The following is a 22,335-nucleotide window of genomic DNA, read 5'->3' on the forward strand; positions in this document are numbered from 1 at the left end:
TGGCCTCCTCTCCCCCACCCCCTTCCCAGGGCGCTGCTCATGTGCCTTCTCCCAAACGACTGCCTCCTTCAGTGGCGGCTGCCCCTCCCAGCTGTGCAGCTGCTGTCTGACTTGGTCTCTGTGCTGCTGGGTGACAGATTCCCCAGCCCTGGGCCGGGATCTCACGAGGCCGGGCATGCTTGTGGTAGCATGTCCCCTCTCCTGGGTTAATGCCGGGCTGGCCAAAGTGCGGGGTGCAGGAGGGCAGAGGAGCATTAAGTGGTGGGACAGGCCCACTGCTCCAGACCCCCACCCTCCCAGGGGCTTTGGCTGCCAGTAGGGGGGAAGAACCAGACATGCTGCTCCCAGCCTCACTCCAAAGGCAGGTGGCTGGAGTGCCTCTGGGGAGGGACAGGGCTGTGGCTGGCAGGGCCTGGCCCTGCACTGCCCCTCCTGGGGGCATGGGGGGCAGGTGGGAGATGGTACCCTGGGGGCATGGGGGAGGGGGAGATGGTACTTGCTGCTTTCTCAGCCCAGCAGGCCGGTTGGGCAAGATTCCATGACTGCTAGACCCAGGCAGCAGCTCTCCTCATTGTATGCGCAGCACCTGGCGCAGTGGGGCCTGCTCCAGGCACTACCCCAATGCAAGCCCATAACGGGGGAAATAGAGGCCAGGGCAGGGCATGGTCCCCACTGGGGTGACCAGCTGGAAGCAGCTTAGCGCCCATCCGCACTGAGCTCACAGGGCATTGGGGCTGCCTAGAGCCAGTCAGTTAGCTCAAGCCTGTGCTATTTGTGGTGTGCACACCAGCCTGCCCGTGTGGGGCTGTGTCCTGCTCTTTCCATCCATGCCCCCAGGCTGCCCCAGGGGCTTTGAGCTTCATTTTGCAGCATCTCCCCCTCCTCTTTCAGTGGATAAACTAGCAGCTGGTTTCCCAGCAGCCCTAAAATCGCACGAGGAACTGCACACGGCTGAGTAAATGGAGTGCGGAGAAAAACCTCAGCCGAGCATCTGCCTTGAACTCCCAGCCCGGAGCCCTAATTGCATGGCCAGGCTCTGCTTCCTGTGAGCTGGAAGGGGACGTGCCCTCGCCCAGCTGGCTCCTTGCAGGGCTGCTCCCAGTCACCCATAGTCTGTTCTGAAAGACCCTGTCCTAGGCCACCTCTGTCTGCATCACCCAGCAGCCAGGGCGGGACTGGGCCAGGACCCCACGCCGGCACAGGGATGAGGCTGGACACTGGGGCTGTGGCCCCCACAAGAGTCTGAGCCCCGCTTGCTGAGCTGGACAGATGGGTGCTCCCTGCTGGCACCTCGTCCACGGGGGCGCACTGCCCGTTCCTGCTGCCCTCTGAGGCCCAGAACTGGGAGGGGAAGGAGGCTCTCTGGACTCTTGGGGGGATTGAAGCAGGCTGGTTAAAGTCAATTGGGGTGCAGTTTAAGCTAAACCAAGCCAAGTCTGAGCTTCCACATGGGTTTGTACCGAATTAACCACCGTGCTCAAATGTGTTTATGTTCCACGAGCACGACGTGCAGACAAGGCCTTGATCTCCCCCAGGCCTCCGTACCTCATGGGGGGCTGTAATACCCCCCCCCCAAGACCCTGGGCTGCTGAGGGCCCTGGACAGAGTCTAGAGCCTGGGCCCCTCCCTGGGGCTCCAAAATGGACGGGGGGGCGGGGGGGGAGGAGGAACAGCAGGATCCACCTGAGACCCTGTGTTCCAGGCCCCCGAGCCCTGGGCCGTGCAGCCTCCCCAGGACTCCCCGGAGCTGCTGATCTGATCGGGTCTTGCCCAGAACACAGCAGGCAGGAACTGCATCATTCGCTCCATCTGTAAATGTAGATTGTGAACTCTTCGGGCAGGGGCTGTGTCCTTGTGAGATGTTTGTACAGCGCCTGATACAACTGGGTCTAGGCGCCCGGGCGGTGCGGTAACACGCAGTAAACTAAGACAGAGGTGGCAAGGGAATTGCCTAGACAAATCTGTGGCAGAGTTGGGAACAGAATCCAGGCGTCCTAGCTCAAGAGCATGAGTCTATTTCCTCCCTGACATCTTGGGGCAAACAGGGTCGTTCATACAGTCCCAGGCGTTACCAACCAGGGCTGGATTTGAACTGGCAATTGAGGGAGACATTTCCTCAGGGGTAACAATGGCTGGCCTCAGCCAGGTCACAGTTCCCCGTTCCTATAACATCCCCAGTGTTGGTGCACCCCACCGAGAGGAGAGGGCTAGGGGAAGCCACGGGCTGAGGCCAAAATCCTGTCAGGTTGTTAGTGAAAGGTACAGTGACCGGAGAATGCCGGGGAACTGTTGTATACAGGACTCTTCCCGGTAAAGAGTGTGTGTGTGTGTGTACACTCATACGTGTCCCTACCATCCCCTGCTGAAAGGGACGAGCCTGTGTGTGTGTCCATGTCCCTGCCACCCCTTGCTGGGGAGGATGAGCCCTGCTGTGTGTGTCCCTGCCACCCCCCTCGCCCACAGCACCCGGACTTTGGGTGTCTGGTCAGTAGTATTGACCGGACATGGTCAGGTTCCCTTTTTGACTGGACTTTGTGGTCCAAAACTGGCCACCTGGCCACACTAGTGTGTGTGTGTTGGGGGGGGGGGGGGCGTAGTTCCACTTTTCAAACCTGTCGTGCATTCACCATTCAGTGACTGCGGGGCTGCGCCACGTGCTGCCAGGAGAGTTGCTCCCTTGCAGCTTTGCAGTGGTGAGGGGTGCCCAGGTCTGGTGCCTTTAGCAATGGATGCTGCAGCTCAGTGTCTCTAACCTGCCTGGCTCCACCCAGCCTCCAGCTGGGACCATTCGCTCATCTACTCTCCACACCTGCATCACCCAGGCCAGGTACCCTGCAGCGAGACTCATCACCAGCGTTTGGCTGAAGCAGCTTCCAGAAGGGCAGCCAGCATGGCTCTAGAGACGGGGAATCCACCACGTCCCTCAGGAGTTTGCTCCAGAGGTTCATGACTGTGAAAAGTTTGTGCCTAATTTCTAATTTGACTGTGTCTGACTCCAGCTCCAGCTGTTGGTTCTTGTTTTAAAGAGCCCTTTAGGCCTGGTGTTTTCTCCTGGTGAGGTGCTTAGACACTGTAATCAGCTCACCTCTTGATCAGCTTTTTGACAAGCTAATCAGCCTGAGCTCTTTACATCGCTCGCTGTTGGGCTTTCTCTCCAGCCCTTGGGTCAGTTCTGTGGCTCTTACCCACACCCACCCATTTTTCACTGTCCTCTTTAAAATGTGGACCCAGAACTGGATGCAGTGTCCAGGAGTGGTCTCACCTAGGCTGGGCGCAGAGGTAAAATCACCTCCCTGCTCTGGCTCACCACTGCCCCATTTATCCAGCCATGGGTCGCACCACAAGCATGGCACTGAGCGCTCAGGGTAAGGTGCTTGTCCACTCTGACCCCTAACTCCTTTCCAGAGTCCCTGCTTTCCAGGGCCGGCCCCAGCCTGCGGGTGTATCCAGCTTTTCTGGCTCCTAGTTGTATGTCCTCGTCGTATTAAAACACATTTTGTTTGACTGGGCTCAGTTTCCCAAGCAGTCCAGTTCGCTCTGTGTGACGGCCCTGTTCTCATCCTTCATTGCTACTCCAGTCCTCAAGCCGCCTGCCAAGTTAGAAGGAGCAGCTGCATTAGATGATGTGCTTTACAACCACTAACTGATCAATTCCCCCCTCCCACATACTCTTCTGTGTGCAGTCAGCGGGCAGGATCATTAACCCCAGAGAATGGAGGAAACTGAGGCACAGTGAGTCACTGGCTGCCAGCCTGGTGCTCAGACCACATCCCACATGAATCCCCATTTCACCCAGCTCTCGCTCTCCCTGCTGCATTTACAGTGCCGACAGGCTGGGAAGGGGTTAATAGTTCTCCAGGGGTTAATAGTTCTCCAGGTGTGTGGGAAGCTCAGTTGATTGCAGAGTGGCCTTCATCCCAGCCAACGGGGCTACACAATTACTGCTCATAAAAGCGTTAATCAAGGCTCAGGTGACAGCTGTAAACTGCACAGGTAGCTGAGAGCTACCCTGCCTCCTCCAGGCCGCCCCGGGCCGGCTCAGGCTCACGGGCTGTGTTCCGCGTTACACAGGGAAGTGGCCCAGTGTCCTTGTACCCGCTCTGCTTAGGGAAGCCCTGAGCCTGCCACAGCAAGAGCTTTGTAGGGCAATAACGTGAATACCTGCTTCCGTTCTCAGGCCTGCCCCACCCCCTTCAGGCACGCGCACACACCCCCGCTAACGGCTGGCAGGGACCCGCAGTGCACACGGGGAGGTCATGGGTGCCAGGTTTGTATAATTTTTGGTGGTGCCCAGAACGGGTCCAAGCAGAGACGTCCTGCCCCAGGCCCCGTGCTTTGGGGGGCCCCACACTTCAGGGGGACGTGGGGTCCAGGGTGACCTGGAGGGTTAGCGGGGGGCCTGGTACCGGCAGCAGTGAGCAACCCAGGCTGCCCTGCTCCACCCTGCCCCACCAGCTCCTGGTGTCTCTCGGGGGAGGGAAGTGGAAGCCAGAAAGAAGCGGGGTGGGGGCTTAGGGAAAGGGGCGGGAAGAGGTGGGGAGGAGCAGGGTGGGCTGGGGCCATGTTGCTCGCTGCTGCTGGCACCAGGCCCCCCACTAGCCTCCCAGATCCCCCTGGATACCGCATCCCCCTGAAGCGCAGGGCCCCGCAAAGCATGGGGCCCAGGGCAGTTGTCCCGGTCCATCCTATGGATGGGACGGCTCTAATTAAATATAAGCCCAAACTTTTGTGGAACTGGGCCCGTGTTCCTGAATATTGGTGGAGCATGGGCACCCTGGGCCCATCTAACTCACCGCCTGTGGGTATGTGCAGCAACATTCGCACACTCGCATACACCCAGTGGTGAACTGGAGCTGGTTTGCACCGGTTCGCGCGAACCGGTTGTTAAATTTTGAAGCCGGTTTAGAACCGGTGGTTAAAGGGGGGGCAAACTCCGGCCCGCGGGCCACATCCGGCCCCCGGGACCATCCTGTCCGGCCTGCCTGAGCTCTCGGCCGGGGAGGCTCCCCTGAGAATCCCTTTTTAATTTTTACTCACCCAGCGGCGCTCCAGGTCTTTGGCGGCATTTCGGCAGCGGGTCCTTCAGTGCCGTCGAAGACCCGGAGCGACTGAAGGAACCGGTTCTTCAACTTTTGGCAGCTCACCACTGTGTACACCTATGCCAGGGGTTCTCAAACTGGGGGTCGGGACCCCTGAGGTTATTACATGGGGGTTCGCGAGTTTTCAGCCTGCACCTCAAACCCTGCTTTGCCTCCAGCATTTATAATGGTGTTAAATATATAAAAAGTGGTTTTAATTTATAAGGGGGGGTCACACTCAGAGACTTGCTATGTGAAAGGGGTCACCAGTACAAAAGTTTGAGAACCACTGACCTATGCACACCACAACATGCAGCTCAGAGCGCACACCAGTGTGACGAATTGCTCGCACACGCACTGACGTGCTGATGAGACGTGTGACTGCTCTGCTGTGTGATAATCTTAAATCGTCAGGAGCGTTTGGACCCAGGTCCAAGTGGACAGCGTGACTCCTTCAGCTGGCGGCAGTAGCCGACTGTTATCCTCCAGCTGGGTGGGATATAACACACCCTCGCACTGCACACACCAGGGACAGACCCAGGGTCATGCACTAGTGTCTATTTGAATTTATATGTTTTGCAGCTTAACACCTCAGCCAGCCACTTACAGGCCTGAGCTAACAGGACTCTCGTATTTCACTTCTTGGATGATGGAACTGCTGGGAGGAACCCGGCTGGTGGGTTATTTCAGGGGTGCCTCTCCAGCCCCCCTGAAATCTTAGGAAAACCCATTGGAAAGAAAATCATGAAAACAACCACAGACACATTCAGGGCCCTTCAGGCCCCTGCCCAGCAGCTGTGGAAAGCAGTGCTAGGACCCAGGATGGGCAGCAGGAGTCCAAGGCTCTGCTGGGGGATCGTGGGCGAGTTTACCTCTGTTTCCCCATCTGTATAACATAGAGAATGACACTCACCCACCTCTGTGATGGGCTTGACCATCTACGGCTTGGAAGCGCTGCGTGGGTGGCAAGCAATTCTTATAGCACGCCCTGACACCATCCCACACAGCCAGCAGGCAGGTGGCAGAGGTTCAGGCCGCAGTGCTGGGTTCGAACACTGCTGCTAACTCATCGAGGTGATCACCATGGATACAGCTGTGGACACACAACAGAGCACGTGCATGTATCTTCAGCGTGTCAATGTGTGTGCGAGAATGTCTGCCTGTCTGTGCTCGTGCTCGCTGAGCTGCATGCTCTGTGTCTGCACTGGTCTGGATCTAGGTGTGAATGTCTCCCCTGCGTGTACACGTGTGCGTGTGGCGGTGAATTTGGGCACTGAGCTGCACCAGAGAGGAGCCACGCCTTCCCCAGCTGATCAAAGAGCTGCCTGGCTTCCTTCCCTGTGCTGTGACCTGTTAGGGGGCTTATTCCTTCATCCACTTACTTCCCTGGTCCGTCTCGCATGAACAGAGAGCAACAATACCCGAAGTCCAAAGGTGCAAACAATTCGATGTTTATTGGGGTGAACTTCCAGCAAGCATGATTCCAGTTTCCTTCCTTAGTGTCCCCCTTCCCAGCTCTGACACCACAGAGCCTTACACCTGTGTCCCTGTTCCCATTCCTACCCTTAGCCAAACATGATTCCAACTTCCTTACTCCCATTCCCTGTTCCCATTTCCCTCTTTAGCAAAACATGATTCCAATTTTCTTACCCCCATTCCCATCTCCCTCCCACCCACACCCACTCACTTCCTCATTGACTACAGATTATATAGTAAAACTTGAGTTCTGCTTAGCTATACCTTAACCAATCATTTTCCTGAAATTTAACTAACCAATCCTAACATATTGTAACAGGATTATGTAACCAATTATATCCCACCACCTTAATTAGTTTACACCCAGCAAAATTAATTATACAGCAGACAGGAACAATCACAGAACCAAAGAGATTATACAGACAAACAATAGCAAAGTGGGAACTATAATGACAAAACAATACAGAAGTGAGGATTTCACATCCCAGCTATTGATAAGTGAGTTCTTGCCAGACAGGATGCTATCAGACTAAGTTTCCTTTTACATTTTCTAGGCACTTCCCTTTCTCTGGAGGTGATAGGAATACAATCCTGTCCTGATAGTGCCTAACAGCCCAATAGCACCTTATTTCAATGTGACTAGTTTGGAATGTGAGGATGTGACTGTTCACTTCCCAGCTTATGGCTGCCTCTGCTGCTTAGCCAAAGGCCTTAGCCTAAGAACAGAGCCTCAGACTGTCACAGTAAGAGAAGGCCCTTACACCGGCAGACAGTGATTTTGATTCTTTCTTTTATACCTCTAGAACTAGCCAAGTGATAAGAAGACACCTAAATTCTTAAAGTACAGGCCTTTGCAGACTGGCCTGAATATCTTTATCCTAACATGACCTCTCTTTACAGCGAAGCCGTGTGGCGTTCCCACAGCCCAGGCCTCATGCACTGGGAACGCCCAGCCAGGCCAGATGCTAAAGGGGCACAGAATGGGGACCCAACGGCCCAGGGAGGCCTGTGCACTAAAGCCTCCAAGGCAACAGAAGTCTCAGCTCAGCCTGTGACAGAAAATTGGCGATAAAATTCAGCAAAAGTGACAGCCAGAGACTGACTCAGTCCAAAACAAAGGTCTGTTATCAGCCAGTGGCTGGGTCAGATCCCAACTACCAAGCAAGAGAATGGAATCGGCAATGAATGAACCAAAATTAGTGCTGAAAATTAAGCCTAACTGGTGGACAAAGTAACGAAGGGATGGACTGTTCCGCCAGCACCTCCTTCTGTGGTCTGTATAACAGCCTTTGCGGGGGCAGCTGCCCAGGAAGCGGGGAGCCCGGGTTGGCCAGAAACTGGCCCGGGCTGGCCTGGTCTCTGTCAAAAGCGTTGAGGCACCAGCCCATTCCTGTGGAACGCTTCGAGTCCATCTAATCTGTGTCTGCGGGAGGAAAGTGTCAGTGGGACAGGTTTGGAGTGTGTGGTGGGCCAGGGATCTCCAGCAGAAAGTCTGCAGCGAGAGGTGGAGACATGGCTGGACTTTCCGCTCCCCTTTTGCATGTGTTTGACTTGCTCTGTCTTCGAGGAAACGGGATCAGAGGGTCAGGAACCATGACGCCGGCTCTTCCCTGGAAAGGACAGTTATTGCCATTGTTAACAGTATCTAAGAGACTGTCAAACGGGGGCTCCCTGCAAACACTCTCCAGCTACAGGAAAAGGGAAGAAGTACACTTCCCAGGCGTGGACTGTGTTCATTGCTTTCCCTGTATGTTTAATAACAGGTTGAAGGATGATGGGGCTGTTGCCATGGGACTGAGCGGGCTGAGAGCTCTGTTCTTGGTCCACATTTCACCGTCCATTGTTTTGCAGCAGCAGGGTCTTGTGAAGCTCTTGACTCTCTGGTCCCGTTTATTCCAGCAGCTCACCCCATGCAGGTGCTGTGCGGGGCACAGTGCATGAGGGACGGGCGCTCAGGGGGCCGTGTGCATGCCCTTGCCACACAGACATGCTGGATTGCCAGGGCTGGGCCTGAGGGGATGCACAGGCCATGGACCCCGGTCGTGATGACGTGCCCTTGCCCCGGCTGGGCCTGCAGGCCTGGCTGACAGAACTGGACGGGAGCTTGTACCGGTAGCAGTTAGGAAGTGGGGCAGAGCTGGAGTAATTTGCTGAGCTGTGGCCTGGTGAATCATTCCCAGCCTGCCCTTGAGGCATTAGGAAGTCCAGGCTCTGCCTCTCCTCTTTCCGGCCTGGCTGGGGGGACAGGGCAGCGACTGGAGAAGGGGGTGGACAGGCTGCTTTTGGCGAAATGCAAACCGTGGGGCAGGGTGCTCCTTACACACTCTGTAGCTCTGCAGGGCACGGTCCCAGAGGGGTGAGCTCAGCCAGCCCGGGCGTCTGGCAAACAGCGAGCTGGGGAAGACAGCCCGGAGGTCAGGAAGGGATCTTACCGCCCCACAACATGGGCAAGGATCCACCGCTGGCCAGGGGCTCTGGAACCCTCAGCTGCCCGGACGCTGCCAGACGCGAATCTTGGGCCCTCCACTAAGTGTCCAGTGAATACAATGGCAACAAGTTTTACTCCACAGCACCTCTGCTGGGACTGGGGGAGCTGGGGGTCCCCCACAACCAGCACTCCTGCCCTGTCCCCCACAGCACCCGTGCTGGGATTGAGGGAGCTGGGGGGGTCCCCCACAGCCAGCACTCCTGCCCTGTCCCCCACAGCACCCGTGCTGGGATTGAGGGAGCTGGGGGGGTCCCCCACAGTCGGTGCTCCTGCCCTGTCCCCCACAGCACCCCTGCTGGGACTGGCTCCCCCACAATCAGCACTCCTGCCCCATACCTCACAGCACCCCCTGCTGGGAGAGGAGAGGCTGGGATGGGGGGTGACCCTCCTGCTGGGGAGCAGCTCGGGCTGCAGTACCTGAGCTTCCCCACCGCCAGCCCCATTCCCAGGAGACGCGTCCAGGTGCCAGCGACTGGCTGACGGGGGCACTGGTGGCAGGAGACCGGGGGCTTGTTGGACACGGCGTCTCCGGGCAATGGCTGGCATCTACTCGCCGCCCCCTGGGCAGTGCGGAGCAAGCAGCCGCTATTTCAGAGGGCGGGTGCCCCAGGCGGCAGGGAGCAGCCTGCGCTGGCGGGCACTGGCTGAGGGTGAAGGGGACCTAGGGGGGGTCAGGCAGGGAAAGTCGAATGGGAGGGGACCTGGGCCCTGAACCCAGGGTGAGGGGCTCTGTGGGTGAGGGGCCCTGGTTCCGCTCTGCATCCCCCCGCCCGCCCTTCCCTTCAAGGGCGGGAGGTTTCCCAGCTCCCCGGCTACTCCCATGGGCATCCCAACACTAGCGCCGGGGTACCGCCCCCCTGGGGCTGAGTGTGACGCCCCCGCACACCCCTCCAGGGACAAGGTAATGAGGGGTAACCGTGGGTGCTGCGGCCATGGTTACAGCATACGGGGGAGTCAAGAGGAAGTGGGGGGAGGGAGGACAACACGAGTAACTTGACAGATGGGGATCTGAAAGCACTTCCCAGACATGCACTAAGCCTCACACCCTGGGGAGGGAGCAAAGTATCATCTCTGCAGGAGAAACTGAGGCACAGAGCAGGGCAGTGACTCAGCTGAGATCACCCAGTGAGGCACTAGCTGCACCCCCCGCATCCTCCCAATTCCTGCCCCTCCTGCCCTGCTCCTTCCCATTCCCAAAACCCCTCTGCCACTGCTACTGCCCCCTGCTGGCTGGAACCTGAATGGCTCAGCTGTGTGTCATAGGCCCAACACTGTTAGCAGTGATTCTCCCTTCCATCCCTGTTTTTGTATACAGGGACTCTGGGTTCTGGCCCCAGCATGGACTGTGCCTTCATCCCAGCACCGAGGGCTGTCACAGCTCAGTTTAGGAACGTCTGCGCAGCGCCCGGGGTGGAAGGGGCGTCGGAAGCTTTTGTGGGCGTAAGCTGCCATCTGATTATCAGCCTGGCTGCCAGCCTGGCTTTGGCGTGTGCTGGCATGTGCCATGCGTGTTCGTGCACGGCTGTGGGCGACGGGAGGAAGGAATATAAAGATGATCTCAGAGCCGGCAGTGGTGCAGAGGCAGCTTTGCCATGCTTGGATTTCCTTGAAGGCGGAAAACACCTGCTGACCGGTCGCCGGGGAAACCGTCACGAGGAACAGAGTCCGGAGTCACTGTGGCTAGGAACGAGCAGCCCTTGGTGCGCCAGGGCCTCTCAGCGTCGACATCAGCGCAGGCTTCCTGTGGGCAAGTCCCCCGGGCCAGCCCAGTCCCAGCCAGCGCTGGACTCTGAGCTTTGAACTCGCCCTCTGCCGAGTTGCAGACGGACAGACAGGAGCGCGGCCAGGGGATGAGGGAAGCGTGTCCGATGGAGCCCCAGCTCAATGGAGCGGACAATGCCCTGGGCGAGGCGCGGGAGCCGTAAGTGGATTTCTCCTTCCAGGCGTTTAGGAGCGGGCTGTCCCTGGGGCCCTAGGGCTGGCCCCAGCCCTTCCATCAGCCTGCCCCTGAGGGACCCCCCCACCCCCGTGCCCTGAGGAGCAGCCTTCGGGAGGGGGCCTGCAGTGTCTCTCGGTGCCCAGCCACCCACATGCAGGCACTGCTAGCGTATGGGCACATGGCAGCAGGGCTTAATTTGTAATGAAAGACACGCCGGGGCTCAAGCAGTTTTTTTATTTTCATAACTGATGCGGCAAGCCCAGAGGTGTCGGGGCTTTGAACTGCCGGGCCCAGAGGTGCCAGGGCTCTGAATGGCCAAGCCCAGAGGTATCAGGGACCAGCCCTGCCAAGCCCAGAGGTGCCAGGGCTCTGAACTGCCAACCAGAGTTCCGGGGCTCAGCCCTGGCATGAATTAAACACTACGCGGCAGAGGCATTGGGACAGCGTTTGCAGTGGGGGAGAACACACCTGTAACCCCTGTGTGAGACGTTCGGATGCTGTCACCCCTAGTTCCAGTGCCCCTGCACGCGCATGTAGGGAGAGAGATCTTGGTCCAGTCTGTCCTCTCCAGGCTAAACTAACCCAGACTCCCTGGGGATTCCTCTGGGGGTGTGTCCAGGGGTGTATTGGGTTTGATTCCTCTGTGTGCTGTGACAGAGCCAGGCCAGATGGTGACAGGAGAGTGAAGGCAGATATATTAGTCCCAGATTAAGCAGGTGCATTTTCCCTGGGTAAAGTAACGGGCAGTTCCAGAACAAGAAGGAACTTGCAATTCAGGCAGGCAGCGTAATTAGGACACCTGGAGCCAGTTAAGAAGCTGCTAGACTCAATTAGGGCAGGCTGGCTAATCAGGGCACCTGAGTTTAAAAAGAGCTCACTTCAGTTTGTGGTGTGTGTGAGAGGAGCTGGGAGCAAGAGGCATCAGGAGCTGAGAGTGAGAATGTGGACTGTTCAAGGACTGAGGTGCACATGCATTATCAGACACCAGGAGGAAGGTCCTGTGGTGAGGACAAAGAAGGTGTTGGGAGGAGGCCATGGGGAAGTAGCCCAGGGAGTTGCAGCTGTCACACAGCTGTTCCAGGAGGCACTCCACAGCTGCAATCCACAGGGCCCTGGGCTGGAACCCGGAGTAGAGGGTGAGCCCGGGCTCCCCCCAGACCTTCCAATGTAGGAGGAGTTGACCTGGACTGTGGGTCCCACCAGAGGGAAAGGTCTCTGGGCTGTTTCCTGACCCACATCATGGATCAGCGGAGACTGTGGGGATTGTTCTCCCTTTCCCCACGCTGGCCAGTGATGTTAGCTGAGTGAACGGCAGGTTTGAGCCACTAGCAAAAGTGGCCAAACTGAGGGCTGCCGTGAACCTCTGAGGCGAGCAAATCTGCCAATAAGCACAGGACCCACCAGGGCAGAGTAGGAACTCTGTCACCGTACATGTCCTGGGTTCAGTTCCTGTCTTGGCTACAGAGTCCCAATGTAACCTTGAGTAAATCTGTTACCAGCTCCGTGCCTGAGTTTCCTCCCCTGGGGGTGGCTGCAAGGCTAGGCCCCCACCTGGGAAGGCTGGGCCATGGAACCTGCTAAAGGCTATAAAGCTCTTCAGAGCCCCTGGGCCGGCAGGGCTGGGGTGTGTTCCTGGAGAGTTTGTCTTGCTCTCGGTGTCTGCAGCGTGGGCCTGCAGCAGACTTGATCCAGGGGCCGGTGGCTGTGGCCGCTTGGTTCTGCGGCAGGTGTGGGCGTCCCAGGAGCTGTGGGTGTTGGGGTGGAGGTAGGGAGGAAGTGGGGTGTGTGGTTTGGGGGGCAGGGTGTGAGTGGGGCTGTGGTTTGTGGGAACGGCGGTGGGAGGGGGTGTTTGAGGGAGGTGGAGTGTACAGGGGAAGGAGTTTGTGCCCTGGGCTATGCATGTCCCCCACCCGGTGTCTGAGCGCTGCCCCACTCTGTGGGCTGGGGCAGCTCAGCTGTAACACGCACAGCTCTCTCCTCCCCAGACATTCAGCAGTGCTGGCCTGCCCTGTCTGCTGTGGGGTGCTATGACCCCCCCCGCCTCTCCACTGGCATCACCCCATTGTGCCGGGGGTGCCTGTGCAGCGGCCAGAGCCAGGAGGGGAGGGCACCAGTCACAGCCAGTCACTCCCCTCCGGCAGCCTGGGCTGGGCTTTGCTGTGAGCCCAGCACTTGCCAGCATCACAGGGCCTGACCTGGCACAGGGAGATCAGCGAGCTGGTCGGAGTAGGGACCCTGGTGGCCTGGACGTGCCTGCTCGGCCCTGGGCGTCTCCACAGGGCACAGAGCATGACCTTGTGGGTGAGGCATGAGACCTGGGCTCTGTTCCCAGCCCTGCTACATGCTCCTGGGATGACCCTGAGTAAGTGATGCCCCCACCCCGTGCCTCAGTTTCCCCATCTGTAAAGGAGGGAGAACGATATCTCCACCCCTGGGCATGCTGTAGGGCTTCAGTCACTGACTCATATCAGGGGCCTGCTGCTGGAAGTGTGTGTGTGCAGGCAAAGGGAAATCACTGCACTTACATAGCCCTGTGCTATTTGCAATGGGGCAGGAGTATAATCTCCCCTGTATCACAGCTGGGAAAACTGAGGCATGGAAAGGGGTGTGACTTGCCCAAGGTCACCCACTGAGTCTGCAACGGAGCTGGGAATAGAACTCAGGAGTCCTGGCCCCACTCCCTTGCTCTAGGCACTAGACTGTAGAGTTTGGGTTCCCACAACGAAAAGCACTACATGTAAGGACTCCCTTGCTGGGCCTTCCCGCTTTCGACCACTTTTCCCCCGGACAAGGAAACAGCGGTCAGGTAACCATCGGAAAGGCCAGGCAGATTCAGGCTGGGAGCCATCTAGCCTAGCACCCTGCCTTGGGCGGTGGCCAGCATCCCCCAAGACCAGCAAAGCTCCCTATCTCCAGGAAAAAAACTGGCCAAGCCTGCCATGGCAGAGGGTCGATCATTTGTCCGCAGCGGGGTCTGTGCATGCTCTTGCTGATCAGCAAAACACCCAGCAGCAGCTTGACAACTCAGCAACCCTGGGGTCAGACACCCTCTTCCTCCCTCCGCTGGGGGAGGGGTTTCTCCTCCTCTCCCCTGTCCACGGGTGGGTGCAGTTACCCGGGCGGGGTATCCAGGCCCTCAGAACATGCAGATGGGCCCTGTGCTGAGCTCACTCCCAGCAGGAACATGCGTTTCTGGAGCCTTTCCAGCTAATCATCATCTCGGAGGGGCCAGAGAGCTTGGGAGCAAGGTGCAAACCATCATAAAAGCTCAAGGCTGGGGAAAGAGGAAACAACCTTGTAGCAGACGTGAGTAACCCCGTGGAGGGGCAGCTTGTTTTTTCTTTTCCCTGTAACGCTGGGAGAAGTCGGACGTTTTGTTGGGTGTGAGAGGGGCAGGTGGATTCCGAATCCCGACTCGGCCCCAGCCCTGCGCTGTCCTTTCACCTCCCAGCCCCACCGTCATGGTAGGTTCCTGCCCTGCCACTGTGATGAACCTGAGTCCACAGACACGATCCTCCCTACACACAGCAGAGGGGAGGGGACCCTCCTCCCTGCCCCACACAAGCTGAAGAACTAGCTACTATGTGTAGCAGGGCCCAGCCACTAGAAAGCAGCAGCCACAAAGCACTAGAAGGGGGCTCTGTCAGGGTGCAGTAGCTCAAAGGAATACTGTGGTCCAGTGGAGAGTGCTGGGCTAGAGAACCCCTGGCCGGTCTGGGTGCTTCCCCCAAAGTCCCCCTGGCCTACAGGGTGGCTTTAAGCAAGCCATTTGGCCTCTTTGTGCCTCAGTTTCCCTGCTTGTACAATGGAGATAATGATCCTGACCTCCCTTGTGAAGCACATACAGATCGACTGGGGTCAGTAATATTCATCCATCCTGAATTCACAGCTGTGGGCTGGGTTAGTGAATCGTTCAGTGGAAGCCAGCCAAACCCCAAGTAATAAGAGATTCTATCTCGGTGTCTCTCTTGTCCTGTAGCAGCAAGGCATTGCACACCATTATTCTTCATTATTTAACATTAATGTTGCAGCAACATCTAAAAGCCACAGCCAGGCTTTTGTGCTGGGTGCTTTACAAACATATAACTAAGGGCAGTCATGTTTCATGGGTTGCATAATACCAGGAGAAGACTCCATGCCTGTAAAACTAAAGGGGCTCTTTATTAGGAGGACTATGTATAGAGGAGTTGGAGCTGCAGCAGACATTCCAGCCATGTGCACCCAGACTGACTCTGGGGTGCCTTCCCACAAACTCTTCCCTCCTGCAGCCTGTGTTCCTCCCTCCAAGTTCCATGCCAGTTGCTACAAGCCCCTACCCCAAAAATCACACTCCAAAAAACAAGAGGCTATAGGTGGGTGAGATGAGGAAGATGGGGCAATAAATAAATGAAAGGGGATAATTCCTAGCCAGTCAGTAGAGAGATCCCAGCTCTCCTTTGCATAACCATTCTCACACTGAACTTCCCCCTCCACATTACCGAGGAGGGCTGTGCAGGACAAGGTGGTGGCTTTGTGGCATCTGCCCAGGAGTGGTTCCTGAGCCCGCTCGCAGGGGAAGCATGAAGGTGGGTTGGCAATAGGTGGCTCTGTAGGGCAGGGGTATGCTGGGGAGGGCTTTCTGTGTACAGACAAGGAGCGTGTGTGCAATGCAGCACCTCACACACCAGCTGCTTTAAGGCTCTTTGCCATCCCAGCCCACCCCAGGGATCACATCCCTGAGCTGTGCAGCCGTGGATCCGGCCTGCACTCTCCTGGGGACAGCAACCTCACCTGCCCAAGTCTCCCACCAGTGTCTCCCTGCCTGTCCTCACCCATGCATGGCAAAGCCTCCCCAGCAAAACACATAGAGCTGCCCCAATCCCTCCTGAAGCCTTCCAGCGCTGCCAGTAATGCCCTCCTGCCAGGGACACGCTGGGCCTTCTGCTTTGCTGCTTAACTCTGTCTGCCTGCTGGTGACCTCACCCTCCTGTGGCCTGTCTGACCTGTAGATTGCAAGCCCCCAGGGGCTGGGACCTCAAAGGTATTTAGGCACCTAATTGCCACTGATTCCAATAGGAATTAGGCATCTCAATACCTTTGAGGACCTGGGCTTGTCTGCTTTGTTACATCTGAACAGCACCTGGCGCAGTGGGACCTGGTCCTTGGCTGGGGCCAACAATAAATAACAATGGCACAAACTGGCCAGCATGGGCCCAAACCATTATTTCCAGCTCCTCCTGATCCCATTCGAGCTCTGCCGGAAGCCAGGAGATAAGCGTGAGGCCCGGAGCAGTACAGGTTGTTCTCCTCTCTTCTCAACAAGCTAAGATTTAAAAACCCAAAGCCCACATCCGCCATGCGACCCACTCATACCACCAGAAATAGAAACTCCCCAGGGAAGGCAGGAGTCCAAATATACCGCTCATGTCAGGAAAGGGACGTGACGCACAGAGAATGGGCCTGAATTCATCTCCTACCCAGCAGATGCTGCAAAAGCAAAAGGCATTCTGAGTGCAAATGAGCTGTCATTTCTGACTTGACGTGTGTAAAATACAAGGGGTATATTTAGCTGCTTGCCAGACATTGTTCCTGCTGGGACATCTAGCTGTGGTGACTATAGAAACAGCTCTGAATAAGCTCTATATGGCCACAGCTTTGCTACCATGTATAGGCTCTTCCCACACTGAAATGTGGCCATCTCTGGGGTAGAACAGCGCAGTGCAGCTGGAATTTCAGCCATGGCTGCTTCTCCTGCAGGAAGGATTTAACCTCGCTGCCCTGGTGCCTTCTCCACCAGCCCCACGCTACGGTCTCTCGGACAGTGGCACTGATTTCCCCTTCCTCTGGGTGCTGCGCTGTATACCTCAGACGCTGAAAGCACTAATCATCCGTGGCACAGTTGGCCATCCCCATCTCTGGCCAATGCCTGAGGTGCAAACAAGTAACTGGCACAGCCCAGTGTCTTTTCCCAGCCCCTTCTGCCTGCCACCAGGGGTAGATACAGCTTCTACGTGTGCATGAGAAATTGGAAAGGGCTCCGGCCCCACCGCCTTCTAGAACATAGTGTGCACAAACCACCCTCCGCCGACTGGAAAGCTTGGTGTATGGGTCTGCTTCTTTCACTCCATTGGCTCGTCTGCCTGCGCGCGGACTAATGGCTCCCTCAGAGTCTGGCGCATGGCGGCAGAATCTTCACTGCCCTGCTCAGAGGAAGAGCTGTCCTCTGATAAGTGTCTCTGAGGCTACCTTCTCCCAGGGAGCCTGTGCACTGGATGGCGTCTAATCAGTTACACCAGTGTGAATCCAGAGTCACTTCAGTGGAGTGACTCCGAATTTATGCCTGTGTCAATGAGCAGAATCTGGCCTGCCGGTTTGGTTAGGGGTGTGTGAATTTTATCAGTATAGCCAATCGTGTGGACACAGTTATACCAGAATAAAGGTTTCTGTTACTGGTATAGCTGATTTCCCTTCCCTTATATTGGTGTAACTGTGTCCACATTAGGGTGTTTTACCACCAATACAGACCCAGAGAGCCCACGTTTGTGTGCAAACAAGGCTAAGGCAGGTTATGATGGGCCAGAGTCGGCGTTCGGCTAGTGGGATCCTGTAGGGAAAGCCCTGTGCTCCCCTGCCCACCTGGGAACTGTCCAGCTCCCTGTAGGGTTGCCAACCCTTTAGGATGTCTAGGAGTCTCCAGGAATTAAAGATTAATCTTTAATCAAAGATGATGTCACGTGATGACACCTCCAGGGATACGTCCAAGCGAAACCGGCAACCCTGCGCCCTGGGAGAGCAACACCCGCTCTGCTGGCGGCACCCTGGGAAATGCCACCCCCTCAGCCCCGAGCCCCTCGCACCAGCGCTGTGGGGCGTGGAGTTGGGAAACAGCGAGGCCTTTCTTTGCTGTGTTGGGGCCGGTCCAAACTTTCCCATCACAACTGTGGTTCGACCGGCGCGTGGGGGTTCGACTCGGATTCTCTGCGTGACGAGAGTTCCCCAAACCCCGAAATGCTGCCATGGTGCCTCGGTCGCTATTATCCTCTCTGGGCTGGGCTCCCCAACTGGACTTCATCTCCCAGGATGCCCTGCCTCCCTGCTCAAGAGAAAATGACATTTATTTTCATTTCCACCAACATTTTCTGAGGGAAACCCCCTTGTTTCTCAGCAGCTCGGCTGGGCCCGGCCCCATTACACCCAGGAGACGTGTATGCTCTGCTTGTGGCTCTTGCTTGTTGAGATTTTTCCCTCGGTAGAGGGGATAAAGCCACCACAGACAGAGAGTGCATGTTTTGCTGGGAAAACACAGTACTCCTGTAGAATCAATAATGCTTCGCTATCCTTTGCCATCTGTAAGGCTCTCGAACTGCTCTTTGAAGACGGTAATGAGTTAAGGGTCAGGGAGGGAATCCCCATCCCCTTTCCATCAGGAAGAAAACCGAGGGGCAGGAAAGGGAAGTGAAATTAGGTAATGCAGTGAGGCAGTGGCAAAGAACCCAGGAGTCCCAAGCCCCTTTCCCCCATGTCCAGAGCTGTCAATCCAGCATGACTGAGCTGTTGATAAATCGGAGAGGGTTCAGAGAAGAGCCACTGGAGTGATTAAAAGATTAGAATATCTTCCACTGTTGTAAGCTGTGTCGGTCCCAGGATATTAAAGGTAAGAGCTTTTCTTGGACCAGTATATGGCTTATTACAACAACCCCTGCTCCTTTTTGTCCTGTGGTTACAGGGGTTGTCATAAATATAAAGGGAAGGGTAAACACCTTTAAATCCCTCCTGGCCAGAGGAAAAACACTTTCACCTGTAAAGGGTTAAGAAGCTAGGATAACCTCGCTGGCACCTGACCACAATGACTAATGAGGAGACAAGATACTTTCAAAGCTGGGGGGAACAAAGGGTTCTCTCGGTCTGTGTGATGCTTTTGCCGGGACCAGAGCAGGAATGCAGGTCAGAACTCCAGTAAAGGGCTAATAAGCAATCTAGTTAGATATGTGTTAGATTCTGTTTTGTTTAAATGGCTGATAAAATAAGCTGTGCTGAATGGAATGGATATTCCTGTTTTTGTGTCTTTTTGTAACTTAAGGTTTTGCCTAGAGGGATTCTCTGTTTTGAATCTGATTACCCTGTAAGGTTTTTACCATCCTGATTTTACAGAGGTGATTGTTTTACTTCAATTAAAATTCTTCTTTTAAGAACCTGATTGCTTTTTCATTGTTCTTAAGATCCAATGGTTTGGGTCTGTGTTCACCTATGCAAATTGGTGAGGATTTTTATCAAGCCTTCCCCAGGAAAGGGGGTGTAGGGCTTGGGGGGGATATTTTCGGGGGGAGATGTTTCCAAGTGGGCACTTCCCCTATTCTTTGTGTAACACTTTGGTGGTGGTGGCAGCATTTAACCTAAGCTGATAAGAATAAGCTTAGGGGGTCTTTCATGCAGGTCCCCACATCTGTACCCTAGAGTTCAGAGTGGGGAAGGAACCTTGACAGGGGTGTTTACAGGCCACTGCACCTTGAGCGGGCCCTTGAGATATGTTAACTCCTTATGCTAAACAATCTGTATTTAGCTGGTCCAGTACATTTCCCAGCCCTGAAGAAGAGCTCTGTGTAAGACTGAAAGCTTGTCTCTCTCGCCAACAAAAGATATTACTTCACCCACCTTGTCTCTCTAAAGGACTGGAAAACCTGCCTTTCCAAGGAGCTCTATCTATTTAGCTTAACAAAGAGAAGGTTAAGGGGTGACTTGTTTACAGTCTGGGGAACAAATATTTGATAATGGAGGCTTCAGTCTAGCAGGGAAAGGGCTAACGTGGTCCAATGGTTGGAAGTTGAAGCTAGACAAATTCAGACTGGAGAGAAGGCATACATTTTTGACAATGAGGGTAATTAACCACTGGCACAATTGACCGAAGGTTGTGGTGGAGTCTCCATCCCTGGCCATTTTTAAATCACGCTCAGATGTTTTTCTAAGTGATCTGCTCTAGGAAATATGTTGAGGAAGTTCTCTGGCCCCTGTCATGGGGAAGATCAGGCTAGAGGATCACAGTGGTGTCTTTTGGCTCTGGAATCTCTGGATTTGTCAATAATCTGCCCAGGAGATGGAGCTGAGACCTTGCAGGGTGAAGCTTTATCAAGTGAAGGGTCTCGGGGGCACAACCCAGGAATCACCAGGTAAAGAATTTTTTCAACTAAAGAATTTTTCATTGAATGCCCTTTTGGGGACCATTTCCCCCAAAATAGGTGTTTTTCAAAATAGCACCACAGAATAAATATTTCCTACTGATTTTTTGATCAGCAGCGTTACCTGTGGTTCCATTTTCTGAAATGAGACATTTTAAAACGTTGTTTTTTAAGTTTCAAAATAAAATTTGTGTTTCGGGGGGAGAGGGAAAAAAACCAAACCCTCCTGCCCTAAAATAACGCCAAAACCCTTTTAAAAAAAATAAATTTATTTTGAAAATAGATCGGTGATGAAAAATGTTGATAAAAATGTCTGATCATTCTGGAAAAACAACAACATTCTTTGGAAATATTGTGCAGGTAAATCAGAGCTGCCAAGTCCAGGTGTTCAGAAATCATGAGACTGGCTTAAAAATTGCCTTTTAAAGAAACAGGGTTTTGCCTTGCTTTCGGGCCATTAGGGGTTACTTTTCCAGTGTTTGCCTTGCTTTCGGGCCATTAGGGGTTACCTTTCCAGTGTTTCTCTGCAACCACAAGGGCTAGAAATGACTGTTCTTTTTTTATTACAAGCTGTGATTCTCTCATATTCACATGACTCCAGGGGCTGGGGCTTTAACCAAAACAACAGTTATGGCCAGACTTGCAGGACTGGGATACTGCATCCCCATGCTGTAGCCCTGGGCTGGGGAGTGTTTGATTCAGTGGTTACACACTAAAGGCACACCTGGTCTCTGCTTTCAGAGCAGGATCTGCCCAAGCAGATCCTGGGAAGTGAGGTCAACACTCAAGTGAGAGGAATGTGCTGGTGGGCAAAGGGCCATGTGCTTGCAGCAAGTGTGTTCATTCTCTGGGCCCGGCCCTTTAAGGAAATGGTATTTGGAGCAACGCCTCCCTACAAACTCGACTGGGCTGGTCCCAACAAGCTGGGCCAGCTGAATACAAGGCATCCCTTCCCATTCCCAGCCAGCTGGGAGGAGGCTGAGGGGCAGGAGCATCAGAGCCAGGAGAGGAGTGTGTGAGGCAGACAGGCTGGAGTGCAGCAGGGATCCGGAGCCCAGCAGAGCGAGTGGGAACCCATGGGAGCCGGGGTGGGACGCGACCCCTCAGCTGTCTCAGTGATGAGGTAAAGGGTGCGCGTTGGCTCCGGTGGGCTCTGATCTCAGCCAGGGTGGGGGTGCTTTGGCCCCCATGCAGAGGTGGGAAGGGGCCCCAAGGTACAGCTCTGAGCACCCCCACTCTGCAGCTCAGGCTCGTCTCCTGTTCTCTCCCCCTCCCCCCTTCATGCTGCCAACTCCCACTCAGCAACAGAGACTCAAAATCCCTTTGCTCTCAGTAGAGCGTCTCTCGTGTGCCGTGGGATTGCACTGAGAGCTTGTTAGTGATGGGGGAAGCTGAGCCATATGGCAAACCAGTGTCATGGCTGAGACTCGAACGCAGGAGTCCTCTCCCCCACGCCACTCTGTTTACTCTAACCACTAGGTAACTTTTCCTCCCAGAGCTGGCAATCTAGGGATTCCGTCCCCAAGTCCGCTCTCTAATTAACAGGCTGCCCTGCCAGACCTAGGAACAGAACCCAGGAGTCCTGGCTCGCCATCCTCTGCTCTTACCCATAAAATCCCACGCTGTCCAAAGAGGCCTTCGCTAACATAGAGCTATAAATACTCCGGCAGGGCCTTTGATTGTGGTGAGGAGGAGAGGTCAGGCTGGGATGGGTAATGGGCAGCTCTTTTTTTTTTTTCATGTTTGACGACACCGGGATGTTTCTATCAGGCCCCGGATGGGTGTTTGGACAGAGCTGTGGACTGATTGAGCTGCGGCTGGTTGGCATGTGCTCAGGGTACCGTTATGCCTTCGCGATGCCTGCGTGTGGGGTGTAGTGTTACCCTAGAGGGGAGGATGCCCGTGGAAACCAGCACAGTCATTTTAAAGAGCTCAGGGCTTTTGACTGTGGGATTCCCCCCAAGGGTTTTATCACCAGCAGGCACCCCTGCGAGGCTGGGCCGGGTTAGTCTCTCCATTGTCCAGAGGGGGACGTGAGGCACAGACAGGCTAAGTGACATGCCCGGGGGCACACAGGAAGCTTGTGGCAGAGCTGGGAACTGAACTCAGATTTTAAAGTCTCAGGCTCACACCCTAGCCACTGGACTTAACTTCCCCATGGTCCCCATGTCGCCTCCCTATTCCCACTGCATGCTGGCACCA

At 55.3% G+C, this 22,335-nt stretch overlaps 1 protein-coding gene and 1 long non-coding RNA gene across 5 annotated transcripts in view; both read left to right on the forward strand.

The window, feature by feature from the left end:
* Positions 1 to 22,335, forward strand: part of LOC142070093 (uncharacterized) — a 270,503-nt gene that overhangs the window by 168,431 nt on the left and 79,737 nt on the right. The gene's annotated exons all lie outside the window — the stretch shown is intronic.
* The window catches only part of LOC125627191 (uncharacterized), a 32,697-nt gene continuing 20,906 nt past the window's right edge, over positions 10,545 to 22,335 (forward strand). Inside the window, exons 1-3 of one of the 4 annotated variants that reach the window (XM_048831070.2) lie at positions 10,550 to 10,963; positions 20,875 to 21,256; positions 21,904 to 21,970. In XM_048831070.2, the coding sequence (XP_048687027.2) occupies positions 21,960 to 21,970 (11 nt within the window). In that variant the 5' untranslated portion in view covers positions 10,550 to 10,963; positions 20,875 to 21,256; positions 21,904 to 21,959. Of the gene's footprint in view, positions 10,964 to 20,874; positions 21,257 to 21,903; positions 21,971 to 22,335 lie in introns of all 4 variants that reach the window. The other 3 variants (XM_048831067.2, XM_048831069.2, XM_048831068.2) reach the window with 3 other exon arrangements.

The sequence above is a fragment of the Caretta caretta genome, chromosome 25, assembly GCF_965140235.1.
Source record: "Caretta caretta isolate rCarCar2 chromosome 25, rCarCar1.hap1, whole genome shotgun sequence".
Taxonomy (NCBI): Eukaryota; Metazoa; Chordata; order Testudines; family Cheloniidae; genus Caretta; species Caretta caretta.